This window comes from Melospiza georgiana, chromosome 15 (genome assembly GCF_028018845.1).
Source record: "Melospiza georgiana isolate bMelGeo1 chromosome 15, bMelGeo1.pri, whole genome shotgun sequence".
In the NCBI taxonomy this organism is placed as follows: Eukaryota; Metazoa; Chordata; class Aves; order Passeriformes; family Passerellidae; genus Melospiza; species Melospiza georgiana.
In genome coordinates, this window is record NC_080444.1 from 5466574 (window position 1) to 5480134 (window position 13561).

General features: G+C 44.0%; 1 protein-coding gene across 1 annotated transcript in view; it reads right to left on the reverse strand.

Annotated features, from left to right (window-relative positions):
- Nucleotides 1-13561, reverse strand: part of GALNT10 (polypeptide N-acetylgalactosaminyltransferase 10) — an 81402-nt gene that overhangs the window by 14502 nt on the left and 53339 nt on the right. The window contains exons 5-7 of the mRNA XM_058034805.1: nt 8004-8189; nt 6325-6508; nt 5323-5440 (exon numbers count right to left, since the gene is read on the reverse strand). Coding sequence (XP_057890788.1) covers nt 5323-5440; nt 6325-6508; nt 8004-8189 — 488 coding nt within the window. The remainder of the gene's footprint in view (nt 1-5322; nt 5441-6324; nt 6509-8003; nt 8190-13561) is intronic.

The window sequence follows — 13561 nt, forward strand, 5'->3', positions numbered from 1 at the left end:
CTGACTGTCACTTGCTGCCTTCTCTAGGCCTGCTTCTTCTAGGTGTTTTACACACCTTGCCTCACTCCTCAGCTGACATGACAGAAAACCTCAGAGCCTGAACCTGCACCTGATTTCAAACAGCCATTTACGCCGTAAGAACAAGAATTAAAGCTGGTCAGGCAGACAGGGCTTCTTACAATAATCTAATCAGATCTCATCAAGAGACGACAGGAAATTTCTCTTCCTCCTCAGGCACAGTTTTGCCAATCTTCATTTTGGGCTTGGAGTCCAGCAGCTGACAGATCTAGAATTAAAGGAAAACCTGGCTACACTGAGGTCAACGGGCACACTGAGCAGATTTAGCTAAGGCCACAATCTCACCCTAATAATAAAAACTACACAAGGGAAATAAACTAGCACTGGTGATATTGCTTCCATCTTCCCAGCAGCCTGGAGAGCTGTAACTCCATATTCATAAAGTGACTCCAGAGCCTTTGATTCAGTCAGTATGCTGTGAAAGCAGCAGATAATATGCCACCTATTCTCTACATGGGAATGTTATGCTGATCCAATTCCCTTTCTGCAATTTCAGAAAACAATGTCAGGTAAGACAGCTGAACCTCTCCTCTCAAACACACAATACAATGCTGCAGTTGGTGTGTGAACACAAATTATCTGGGTATACAAGGTTTATGGTTTCCAAAGACTGCACCATGATGAGCCAATGCTTCCCAAGAGAGGGGAAAAACACAAAGGATAGTTAAGCCTTGAAAATAAAGCTGCTTCTGCAAGAGACAACAGAAATGAAGACCATGGGATGGACCAACAGAGAGCAGCTGGCTGGTTGTGTGAGCACACACTGAAAGGTGGGAAGAAAAGGGCACAGAGGATAAGTCAAGGGGGTTCTCTTTATAACAAAGCAGGTGAGAGGATGAAAGCAAGGGCAATAACTCAGGGAAATTGTAATCCTCTGTACTGGAAGCACCAGCTGCTCCTGCTGCTGGGACTTGGTGCTCTCTGAGAGATTAAGGCAGCCCATGAGGCACTGGGATCTGTGTGTTTGCACAGCACCTTCTCACACAGCACACACCAGTACAGCCCCTTCTCACACTCTGCACCATTTGAGAGCAATGACAGCACTTTCTAATAATCACATTTCAGGGAGTGGAGGGGAGCACTTCCCTGCTGCTGCTTGGTGGGAGGCTGCTCAGGAACCTGAACCAAGGAGAGGGTGCACAGAGGCAAAAAACTCAAGGAAATGGTCTGAAACTGAACTGTGCATCACCAGATAGGAAGGGAGAAAGAAGCCACCCTGTACTGCAGCTGAGAGCCTTAGAATTAAGCAGCATGTGCTGGCTAAAAAAAAAAAAAACCCACAAAAAAAGCAGCAGAATGCCTGGCCTGTTCCAGGGTGGGCAAACGTGAGCTGCTGCAAAGTGGAGTGAGGATGTGCCTGGAATGAGCAGTGCAGGCTCACAATCAGCACTAACTTCAGCAACACAAGCAGAAATGCTGTCAGAAGGGATCCCTTGGCAGCTGCACCCAAACTACACACCTGCCAGAGCCCAGGGGCAAAATGGGAATCAGAAACGTGCTGCTGGCAGGGGGCAGAGGAGAGGCAGGCAGTAGACATGTGAACAGAAGCTGTGCAGCACTTGGATTTGTTGGAAAACATGGAACATGTTTTAAGCTGTGGAAATCAGAAGCAATCCACGTTGATGGTTTGGGAAAAGGATCTGGAAAAATGCAATGACCTACAATGACCAGAATAAGTGCAATGGCTCTTTTCCTATTGCTGCAGTAAGAACTGAAGACCACAAGTACTAACCAGCTCTTTTGTCTCCCTTCTAATTGTTCTTTTCAGGGAAACTGTCAATTTGGCTTGTTTGCACTGAGCCCTTTGCATTTTATGAAGGCTTTACAATCTCCAAATTACAAAGCAAATGTCTCTAAAACTGGAATGATTTATCACCTGGAGAGGGACATTCTGGATTCTCATTCTTTACTCTTCAAGTACAGTGTGCAAATAAAGGACTGAGAACCACATCACTTGGATCTGAGATACAAAGTACATCTATATTTTATTTATGCCTACACAAGTCAGACATATCCCTTTTTACTCTTCTGTTTCCCCATAACCAAAAAAATCAGAGACTATGTATTTATGGAAGAGAGGCGTGAAGCAGTTTAGTGAAGATTTATGTAAGCCAAACAGAATAGAAGCCACAAAAATACTGGAAAATAGGCAACACCATCTCAAATAAAACTGAGCATAGATAAGTGCTGTACAAAGTAGCACTTGCAGAAGGGAACAGTTTAAATGCTTCACACATACTGCTCCAAATTAAATGCACTTATGTCAAAAAAAATGAAGTGCTTACGTAGGCAGCTGTTAAACTGTGTTTAGAAGAGGAAAGCTCCATTATAACTTTGGGTAAAGAATTGAGTTTTGTTTTCACAATCAGGAAGATTAAAAAAAAAAGATCAGGAAAGACTGCAAGAGAGGAGAAGTGACTCCAAAAAAGCAGAGAACCCCACCTGAATGAAGCCTGCTGAAAAAGGAAGCAGGGGGCAGCAGAAAGGAAAGGTGACAAACGCCCCATAGAGACAGCTGGGAATGCTGGTTTACCCTCTTTCCAAAATAAAAGAACACATTTTAAGGTCAGCAGCTGGGAATTCACCTGTAAGCACAGTGCAGACTGATGTGCCTGCTGTGTCTGAGCAGGAACCCCCTGACAGACAGACAGACAGACCCTGGGCTGCTCCGGATGCACTCAGGGCAAGAGAAGGAAGCAGCGCCCGTTTTCTGCCTCAATATGGATAGATCAACTCCTTCCTTTCTGAACCAGAAACTTCTGTTTTAAGGGATTGCTAACACCCAGAAAGCAACAAACTGGCAGTGAAGGTTAGAAAGTTCATGTCAAGTTTTTGCCCCTCCTACATGCAATGTTTTCTAATGATGTTTGATGCACATGTTTCATACAAAGTGCAAGGCTTCTAGAGTTTGATCTACCCTCTAGCTAAATATTTTCTGAGGTGTTAAACACTGATGCTTTCTCTGTTGGCTTGCTTGAAAATTTCTGCTCAGAAGGAAGCAGAGCCAGCCAATAACAGAAATACGTATGATTTCTAAAAAGAAAGGCAAGAGGTTCCTAAATAAACTTGTTTATTTCCAGTCTCTCAGCAACAGAGCCATGTATTTTAAAATAAAGGCAAAACCAGCAAAACACAGTCCATGAATGGCCAAAAAAAGAATATGCTTAAGGCAAAACCAAATCAAAAAAAAAAAAAAAACAACTCCCCCAGAAGTTCTCTACTCCTGGTGAGGCTCAAAAAGACCAGATCCAATGCCATGGGTCACAGGCCAGCAGTACAGAAGAGTACCTGCACCCACAACACCCAGGGACAGGAACAGATTCTTTATTAAAGGTGGCCTGTAAATCTGGTGTGCTTATAATCTGAATTCCCATGAGATAATAAATAATGTGAAAGCAGGTACCCCACACCTAAAGCCAGAGCTTTAAATTATTTGACAGTGCACCTTTAACTGCAAAATCTCAGTCTGTTTCTAAAGGTAAAAACGTCGCTCTAAGCTCACCAGGAAATGTCATAGCTTCATAAATTCTATGAACAAACCTTCTATTCTTGCAATTCCAGCAGAATTATTAAATCTATCAGCCACAGATGAATGTATCAATTTATCTTAATTTCTGAAAATACACTGAGCCTCTTTCAGTGAAAACTTCATTTTTCTGTTGCACAATGAAAGAAAAAAGGGGGTCTTTGCAGAGATTAATTAAAGCAAATTTATCCCTCCATAAATCACCATCTCTGGACTGAAATAAAACACAGCATGTTTCAGAGGGGATAAGCAAACAGATGAATGAAGCAGTCTTATTTCCTGCAGATCAAGAAGTGTGACTGTCTGCTGTGGCACTGGAGACAAAGGGCTTGCCCAGCCACTGTCATCACTCTTGGAAACCAGAATTGTCAGAGAGGAAGAGCCTGAATGCTGCCCCTCCTGCAGAGAATGAGTGCCTTACACAATTTCATTACACACCACACACAAAGGTGGAATGGCTCCAACCACAGTGGCACCCCCAGAGAGGGTGCCCAAGCCCTCCCTTGCTGCCACTGTTACAGAGGACAAGGGACAACCAAGGTGACTTGTGGGTTATGGTGGGGAAATGATGGAAGAAAAGGCTGTCTCAAAATCAGGGTCTTTTCTCCCACTGTGTTCTGCCCAGCAGCACATGGGGTGTGTGTATGGCAACGTGGCTTGCTGAGGATTGATATTCTCTGAACTGCACAGAGGCATGGAGATTCTGGCATCTGTTCTGTAAGATTTTGTAAGGCTGTCATATCAGCCATGACTTGTCAGGGGAGACAGAATTTCAGCTGCTGAAGCCAAACCGTGCACCACATCCCTGCTATCCTCCAGCCTCCTGCTAAGGTCAGCTAGCTTAGATCAGTGGCATGCAGACACCTGTAAAATCCAATATTCAACCTCTGAAAGAAACCTCAAACAGAGTTTAATGTGGACATCTCTACTCAGTGTGGTCCAGGCTATGGGAAGGATTCCCCCCACTGAAGAGAAGACTGGGCACCTGCCTTCAGGGGTTTGGGACATTCTGGTGGGTTTCCCAAACTGGATTTCAGAGCTCCATATTCCAGCCTAGCACAGGTACCAACAGTCTTGGTAGGTTACAGTGACTTGTTACTCTTTGTTTGGATTTTTGGTCAGCTGGCTAACTCTTAAAGCCCTCCACTGACCAGCTCAATCAGTCAGTGGCACAACTGTCCCCAGGCCAGGCAGATAATGACCCAAAGTCATTGCCAGACACAGCAATGACTGCAGTTGTTGAAGATTTCTTCCTGGGTAAGTAACAGCTTGAGTTCCTCACAGCCAGGGTCAGCTGGATTGACTTCAGACAAAGCTGTTCTCCTCTCTGAGAACTCAAGCTGAGCACTGAAGTGCTCCTGGAACTGGAATCCTCCTTCCCCCAAGGAGAAGAGAATTTCACATCTTGCCAGGTGAGCAATAAGCAGCCCCAGAGGCAGAGAGCTCCACACAGCTGACTTACCCTTGCTGTGAAGAGTGCTTGCACTGGAGCTGTGACCACAGAACAGGCACAGCCCAGCTAATCCTGCTCCAAAACTCACCCTCACAGTCACTGCTCACATCAGTGCTCATTCTTCTGGGCACTGTCTCACTATTCCCAGCTCTTTCACCTTTAGTCACACACAAAAGTAAGGACAAGACAGATCATTCACATTCTGCGCCTCAGAACAAATTCTTACTTTTCAAAACAAAAGTAATTTCCAGAGAACATGGCTCACCTTAAAGGATATTTCATACTGCTCTCCTCCCCATATCTCCAGACCTGCATCATACCCTCCCAGCTCCCAGAACCACTTTCTATCGACTGCAAACAGTCCTCCAGCCATTACAGGAGACCTTAAGGAAAAACCAGACTCCATATTACAAACACATTACAAAGACACAGATCTCTAGCTAAACATTTAAAAAACAAAGCAAGATTTGACAAATATTCTTTCCACCACCCAGTGTTCCCAGTGCCTTTACAGCCCTGTCAGTGCATCAAACAGTTGTTTTGGGGTTATCTACTGATTTCCCACTTGCAAATGAGGAGAACCAGAGCAGGCTCCCTTCAGAACCTGCCAATGCCTCTCCTCCAAGCAGGGAGTTGACCATAAAGTGACAGGACACCACCTCAGCCCAAGGGACCTGAATGCTCCACACAGCTCTGCTTCTATTGTAAGATTAAGTCTTTGAGTTTGACCTCAAAAAGTGTTTTGTCGGTTGGGTTTTTTTTAAACACTGCAGAGTATAAAGGACAGCAGAACTGTCTCAATGTTGGCAAGCAGAGCAACAGCAGAGCACAACTTGATCACAGATTTTCTTCTGCAGTGCACTGTAATAATCAAAATTGCTGTAATTATTCTGCTAAGTTTTCTTCTTCCCCCATCTGGGAATGACACATAACCCACCATTGATTTGTTGTTTTTGGCAGAGCAGTAGGGATACTAAGTTATGTTTGAAAGATCTCAGTAATAAATGACCGCATTAATTGTTACACATTAGAGTTTTCAATGAAATGTTGACTCCTGCAGGAATTAACGTGGCAAAAAACAGCAATGAAAAGGAGAGTGTTCACAGCTACTACACAATGCATTTCTTTTAAACCAGCAAAGCAAACAGCTGCCAAAAAAGCAAGTAGCTTAACACCAGCTCCTGGTTTTTGCTGTGCTGAGGTGTAAACCAAGCCTGCAGCAGGGTGTTATTTCATTAGCTGGCTCTCAGCAGCTTCAGTGACTTACTCAAAGGGATCACTGGGATCAGGTTTCTGTAACTCAGGAGGAATGGGGATCCTCTTGTAATACATCTCCCAGTCAAACGCCCCTCGCATGGCATCTCCAGCCTGGGTCTCGTATCCAAAGTGGTCGTGATCGATGACATCAATCATTGGGCAGACGATGGTCTTGCGGTTTCGGGCAATGCGATCTGAAGATGGGAGAAACATGTCAGAAAAACCTGCACCAGCTGGTTCCTTTCTCCATGAAATTACAAAAATAAAAAGAGCATCAAAACATGAAGTTGTCCAAGAATGACAGAGCTTTCCTCCTGTTCCTTCTCTCGTGAGCAGATGCTCCAATTTATATCAATTTATCTGCTACTTCTGCAATCACTGAGAGAAAAACACCAGGCACCCATCACCCAGAAGCAGACTGGGAAGACACAGCCACACTAGCACAGAGAACTGACTGCCAGGCTAAAACCAGACTTCATGTACTCAGTGTGCAATCCTCAATTCCACAGGTGACCAGGATGTGAACCCCTTCTGTGCAGATCCAGATCCAGGGAATAACCCACTGCACCACCCAGCCCTAATTGCCACACCAGAATCTGGCAGGAAGCATTTCAGACTAATGGCACAAGTACTCTCAGCAGGCTCAAGAAATGCAAGTGTTACCTCCTCCCCTCCAGCCTTTTCTTCCAACCAAATAATACAACACAGGATAAATTCCTGCATAAACATCTGGAATTCCTTAAATACTTTGTTACTGAGATGGTCTCTTGTTGGAAGTTAGCTCTTAGAGCAGAGGGGGTAAAATGATGTTTCAGCTTCCAAAACACATCTCACAGAAATCCTTTCTGTGCTTTAAAAACCAAAGCATCCTCTCTGTGTTCTCATTTAAATGGCACTGGAGCTAATTCTGTCCTCCCTCCCTGGGGTTCATAAAGCTGCAAATGTTTCAAACTATTGCCAAATATAAACTGTAGTGAAAGCAACAGGACAACCATCCATCAATCCTGCAGGAAAATCCGACTCTTTCTTAAACCTCTGCTTGACTATTGTTGCCACAGCCTATTTGAGAAAGTCACACCTCAGAGAGCTCTGACAGGTCACTGGCAGCAGGGCTGTGAAGGAGTTTGGTACTGGCTGGACGCAGGCAGGTACCAGAAACAGAAGGCACTGTCCCTTCAATTAGTCATCCTTGAAAGGAACTGACACCTCCTCAAAGATGGAGTGCTGCCTCGGAAAGGGGTGCCCATGTTCCACAAATACACACCAGCAGCTCTCATTCACAAGAAGTATTTTTCACAGCCTTGCAGACTATGAAGTTAAATATAGTTATACAGGAGATAAAACCCTTAAAAGCTACTCAAAAACTGTATGCAAAAAAAAAAAAGTATGTATCTTTTCTGTATCACAAAGCCATTCCTCTCTGCAAGCCGATGTGATAGCTTACTCTTCTAGCAAGATGCAAATTATTTCATTTAATGAGAAGAATATGATTTCTGCTCTTTAATTAACAAAACCATATGACAAGGTTACCGCACAGTGCAGGACTCCAGAACAGAAAAAAGCCTCATACTAAACACTACAAATTGCCAACGATTCACTTGAGCCTTGCGGTCGGTTTGCTCTGTTTTACCCACTTACAGCGGGAGGGGAAAGCGGCAGGTGGGAATAATTTCAGCACCCCCGACTCACCTAGCAGAGGTGGCAGCCAGTTGACGTTGGCCTCGCAGTGGGAGTCCAGGAAGGTGATGACGTCCCCGATGGCGGCCGAGGCGCCCAGCATGCGGGTGCGGATCAGCCCCTCTCGCCTCTTGGTGCGCAGGATGCGCACGCGCGGGAACTGCGCCATGTAATCCTCCAGCCGCTTCTTCAGGTGCTCTGGGGGCAAAGCAGACATTGGCACGCTGCAAAAAGCAATTCCTTAAAGCCCTGCTCTGGCTTCACCGCAGGGAGATGGCTTTTGGAAGCCTGGACTCAACAGGTAACTGTGGTGGTGTTCGCAGGGGTCTCAGGATGAGGGAAGAGATGAGAATGCTGACTCCATGTTTTCAAAAAGCTGATTTATTATTTTATGATATATATTATATTAAAACTATGTACCTATGATATTTTCTGAAAAATCCTTTCCTTAGGATTTTTTTCTCCTGAGAAGCTGAGAGGCCTCAGGAACAAAATGTAAACATTGGTTATCTGCTGCTGTGGAATGCAACAGGTGCATCTGTGATTGGTCTCATGTGGTTGTTGCTAATTAATGGCCAATCACAAGCCGTTGTTATTCATTCGTTCTTTTGCTATTCTTAGCTAGCCTTCTGATGAAATCCTTTCTTCTATTCTTTTAGTGTAGTTTTAATATAATATATATCATAAAATAATAAATCAATCCTTCTGAAACATGGGGTCAGATCCCTGTCTCTTTCCTCATCCTCAGACCCCTGTCAACACTGTCACAAAACTATACTAAAAGAATAGAAGCAAGGATTTCATCAGAAGGCTAGCAAGGAATAGAAAGGAATGACAACAAAATCTTGTGACTGACCATAGAGTCCGAGGCAGCTGACTGTGATTGGCCATTAATTAGAAACAACCACACGAGACCAATCAAAGATGCAGCGGTTGCATTCCACAGCAGCAGATAATCACTGTTTACATTTCGTTTCTGAGGCCTCTCAGAAGAGAGAAATTTTTCTCTTAGGAGAAAAATCCTAGCAAAAGGATTTTTCATAAAATATGTCTGCGACAGGTAACAAATGCAGTAACAGGAAAAAGGAAATAAAACCTACTGCTTTTAAAGGTCAAAAAATAACTGCCTAAGCAAGACTTGTGCCTAAGCATATTTTGAAGATGTTCCAAAATTTTAGAAGCAATTAAACAGAGGGAGGAAAAAAAAGGAACAAAAAGTATAGGATGAGAAAGAAAGAGGCAGAGGAAGAGAAAGAGGAATAAAAAGACAGCTGAGCCAGGATTCTTGGACACTTGTGGAAAACCACTGTAATTTAGAAAAGACACAGGGGAATTGGTTTTCAGAAGTAAACCACACTCAGAGCATTTAAGTTCTGTGTGGTTTCTTCAAAACACACAACATAACAATCTAGTCATGCATAAATAAAAACCAGGGAAAGCCTAGTCAGACACTCCTCGTGCAAGGCAGGCACAGCCACATTGTGTATGGGGATGGATTCCGCAAATGCTTATCAGAGATTTGCATTAAAATATGGAAATATTTACACAACTGAACATGGACTGGAGCCACATCTGAATTAACACAGTGGCAGTCACCGCGATTAACAAGAATTCAAACAGGAGAGCTGCAGAGAGAGATCACTGAGTGATCAAAACAATGGACAGCTTGTTCCAAAGTGGAGAGAAAAAGTTTGGTCTGCATAACGAGCGAGGGGAACACAGCTGTCTTTACATCAAAGAGTGAAGCAGCAAAGAAAAACCTAAAAATAGGCTGAGCTGACGCTGGCCTCATCACTAATGGGTTGATCTTTCAGGCATCTGAAGTTTTGACAGCAAAGCCCATTCAGAGGGTGCCAGAGATTGTTCATTAATGCCCCACACCACCCACTGCAGTCAGTAACTGATGCAGGAAAGAAGCCTCACTAGACAAAACTTCTTATCTTACATCTAAGCAAGCAACCCTTAAAATCTCACACAACAAAACCTGACAAGAGGCAATCACTGAAATACAAATAACCCTGTGAGGGCATTTGCCTTCTGTAGGAACACATCCTCTCCACTCTGTACAGCACATCTTCCTCAGCTTCCAAAGGAGGCATCAAAGGCAGGGGCTGGAAAGGGCAGCAGCAGGAAAGTGTCCCTGATCAGGGCACCAGGGAGGCTGGGCATTGCAACAGCTCACTGAAAAGAGCAAAGGAGCACAAATTTAACCCAGTTCTGAGCTCTCCCCCTGGTGCTGACCTGGCAGCTGTGAGAATGGACAGGAGCCCTGTGCTAGCACACACTCTGTGCCTGCTCTTTGAAGCAGCCATCATGTGCCTTCCTTCAAACGCCACCCAAATACATCCCTTGCTTTTGAGGTATTCCCAGCAAGCTCTCTGTCCTGTTCAAAGCTTTGTTTAACGTTCCCCAGGATTTTATTTCACAGATCCACTTTAGTGTTTTGCCTGACAAGTGTAATTGTCTCACAATATCTACATAGGTTTCCCTCTCAATAGAGCCCTTAGGACTTCTTGATGTCTAGTGTGCTTTTCCCTCATCCTTTTCAGGTCTCTTCTGAATAGATCCTCTCAAGCAACCAGAAATTTTGTCCACTCAATTACAGATTTTTCAAATAAGGGCCTTCCACAGAGACTAGACATATTATTAGTGCAGCTGCCTTCTTCCTGAGGCAGTGGGTAGACTTAAAACGAGAAGAGAAAAAAATAAAAAAGAAAGAAAAGCTACCAGTGTTTAACATCAGAGCTCATCCCTTGCCATTGTTAGTTTGTCACAAAAGATTGTTTCATCACAGAGAACAAACAATCCTCACTTCAAGCATAAATCAGCTAAGCCCAAACCAGGATGCAGACTTTACTTAATGTACCCAAGACAAGATAAACACCAGAGTGGCTGCTGGTGCTCGTTATAATAAAGGAGGGAACTGTCACACAGACACTCTCAGGCTGATTTCCCTAACAACAGCCAGAGATTGATAATAGCAGAAGACACTTGGAAGATCAGACTGCACAATACTTACATTATTCAAGCCAAATCTATGAAGCACTGGAAAGTCTCAAAAAATCCACAGCTCCAAACCAATGGAAAATATAAAGAGCCTTTCTTCAGCTCTTTATTTTGATTAAAACGAGAAAAATGAGACTATGAGAGATCCCAGAGGTTTGTCTACCACATGTGTGTTCATCACTTTCATTTCAGCATCACCTGCCTTTCTGAACTGTTCTGGTTTGTGGTGCAATCTCATCTGAGGTGACACCGGGGGCAGCTGCAGTGACTCCTCCAGGGACACAGGCACAGCATGCTCAGCCTGCTACCAAACATGAGAATGCCCTGGGATCTGGTCTGACACAGCCAGAAGGTGAACACACACTCACTGGACCTGGCCACATCAGCTGTGAGGATGATGATGGCGGCTCTGCTACACTGACTGAGGGCAGGGTGATTTTAGGCAGGTATCTATTGATGAACAAGCAGCTCAAAATGCAGATTTCCCCATTTTTACAGTGTAATTGGGAAAGGAAGGCATAGGAACTATGGAGTTTTCTCAAGCGAGCACTCTGCAAAGACACAGCAGAAAGTCTAATCCACTGACTCCTCACTGCATTCCCAAAAGCTGGGTTTGCTTCTTCAGCACTCCACTGCATTTCCACAGCAAGAAAATACCAAAGCATTCCATGCTTGCAGAGAGGAGCCTGCTGTTTGCTGCACTGCTGGAGCACCTCACACATCAGGAATCATGTCCCTGATGGTTGGGAGAACAAGGAAAAGCTGCAGGTGCTCCAGCAGCACCTGTGAGCTCACCCTGCTGCAGGGACACCTGCCCAGGGCTGTCCTGCAGGGCGATGCTCAGGTAAGCTGCTCCTCCCAGCTGCTGCAGAAAAATCCAGCTTTGGTCACTGCATTTTGTAAGATTAAGACTTCTCTATCATGCACTGCAAGCAGGCAGAGTTTATTGCATCTGCTTTGCCTGACTGACGAGTCACAGACATCTGAGCAACCTCACAATACAGAAAACTCGGTAAAATGTGGTTTTCAAAGGGATTTTTTAATTTCCTTACCCTTGTGCCATTTCTGCCACATGGCTCAAGTTCTATGCACCCAGACAGAAAACAGTTATTTCATTCTATTTCAAATATTGTCCCAGTTAAGCAAAATTTTGCTTTTAAAAGAAAATTAAAAAAACCCCAAACAAGTGCTGTTAACTGCTACAAAATTTAATGAAGCTCTAAAAAAAAAATATTATGGAATCTTAACACTGAGTAATTTTTATTACAAGGGCAATTTTCTTTAATGAAAGTTGTTAGGATTCCAATGGCTGTACCTATGATGGGCAAAGTAACACAGCCCTAAAATATAAATGAGAGTAAGATTATCTGCAGATTAAAAACTATTCTGGTAGTTTGTTAGCACACTTTGCAATAAAGTTGATGCACAGTGTATACCAGTCAAGAACTGCTGCTTTCTTTACTTTGAGCTGTAAATAAAGCTGTGTGAAGACAGCAGAGAAGCTTTAACGCTAGCCTGCTTTACAGAAGCATCCCTCAACTTTCCAAAATAAGGCATTTTTTTCCCATAGGTCAAATTTCTGTGGTGGTCTCATCCAAGCAGAGCTGCCCTCAGATCCCTCTAGTCATGGCAAGAACCTTCCAAGACTGGAATTCCCCCTATCGAGTTGACTTTTCATTCCAACATTGTACTCTGCCACATGAAGAGGCACCTAAGAAATTAAAAAAACAAGCATATGCAGAAACTGGGGGAAGACAGAAGAGTCCAAGGAGTTTGTTTTTTTTTTTTTTATTTTATTTTTTTTTTAATAGCTTATAGTCCCTGTAACAGCTCTGCAGTATTTGGCAGGGAAGGGAGTGCCAATATTTTGCCACAGAAAAAAAAAAATACCAGCCATGACTGGAACTATTAAAGTGATTTATGTCCTGTGAAAGAACTATGAGTGAAACACTTCTGTCCTGCCAGTGCAACATTTCTTGGTTCACATGACACCATCATTTGGTTTCTGAATTTTACACTGTGGAGCACATCTGCAGCTCCAGTGCCTTTTCCAGACGTGTATAATGAACCCAAAGCAGAAGGAACAGCACTGCAGAAAAAGGAACATTCCCAGACACCTTCCCACATCACTCAGATGCCAAGGATAGCACCAAAGGTCCCTCTGCCCTACAGGACCTGCTGAGGTGCTTTGCTTTAGTTTACACTCAGAATCTTGAAGCTGTGGAGATGGGAGAGCCACTGCCCTCTGAAAACCCAGGGAACCTCCCCCTCCCACTGCAGGGCACGGGAGGACAGGGCTGGAGGATCTGCAGAATTCCATTTTAGGCAGAAAAGGACCATTTCCCTTCTCTGCAGGTTATTCTGGCTGCTTTCCAACAGCAAAGCCTCAAGTGCCAGCATGCATCTGGCATTTGTTTACAGGTTACCCCAGCCTGCCATCCCCACCCTCCCACACACAGACATGCTTGTTGAAGATTACAAATGAATCCATTCATTTTTACTTGGCTACTTGGCCCCAACGTGCTGTTTAACAATTTAAGAACGAATTATACTTCTTCCTGAAT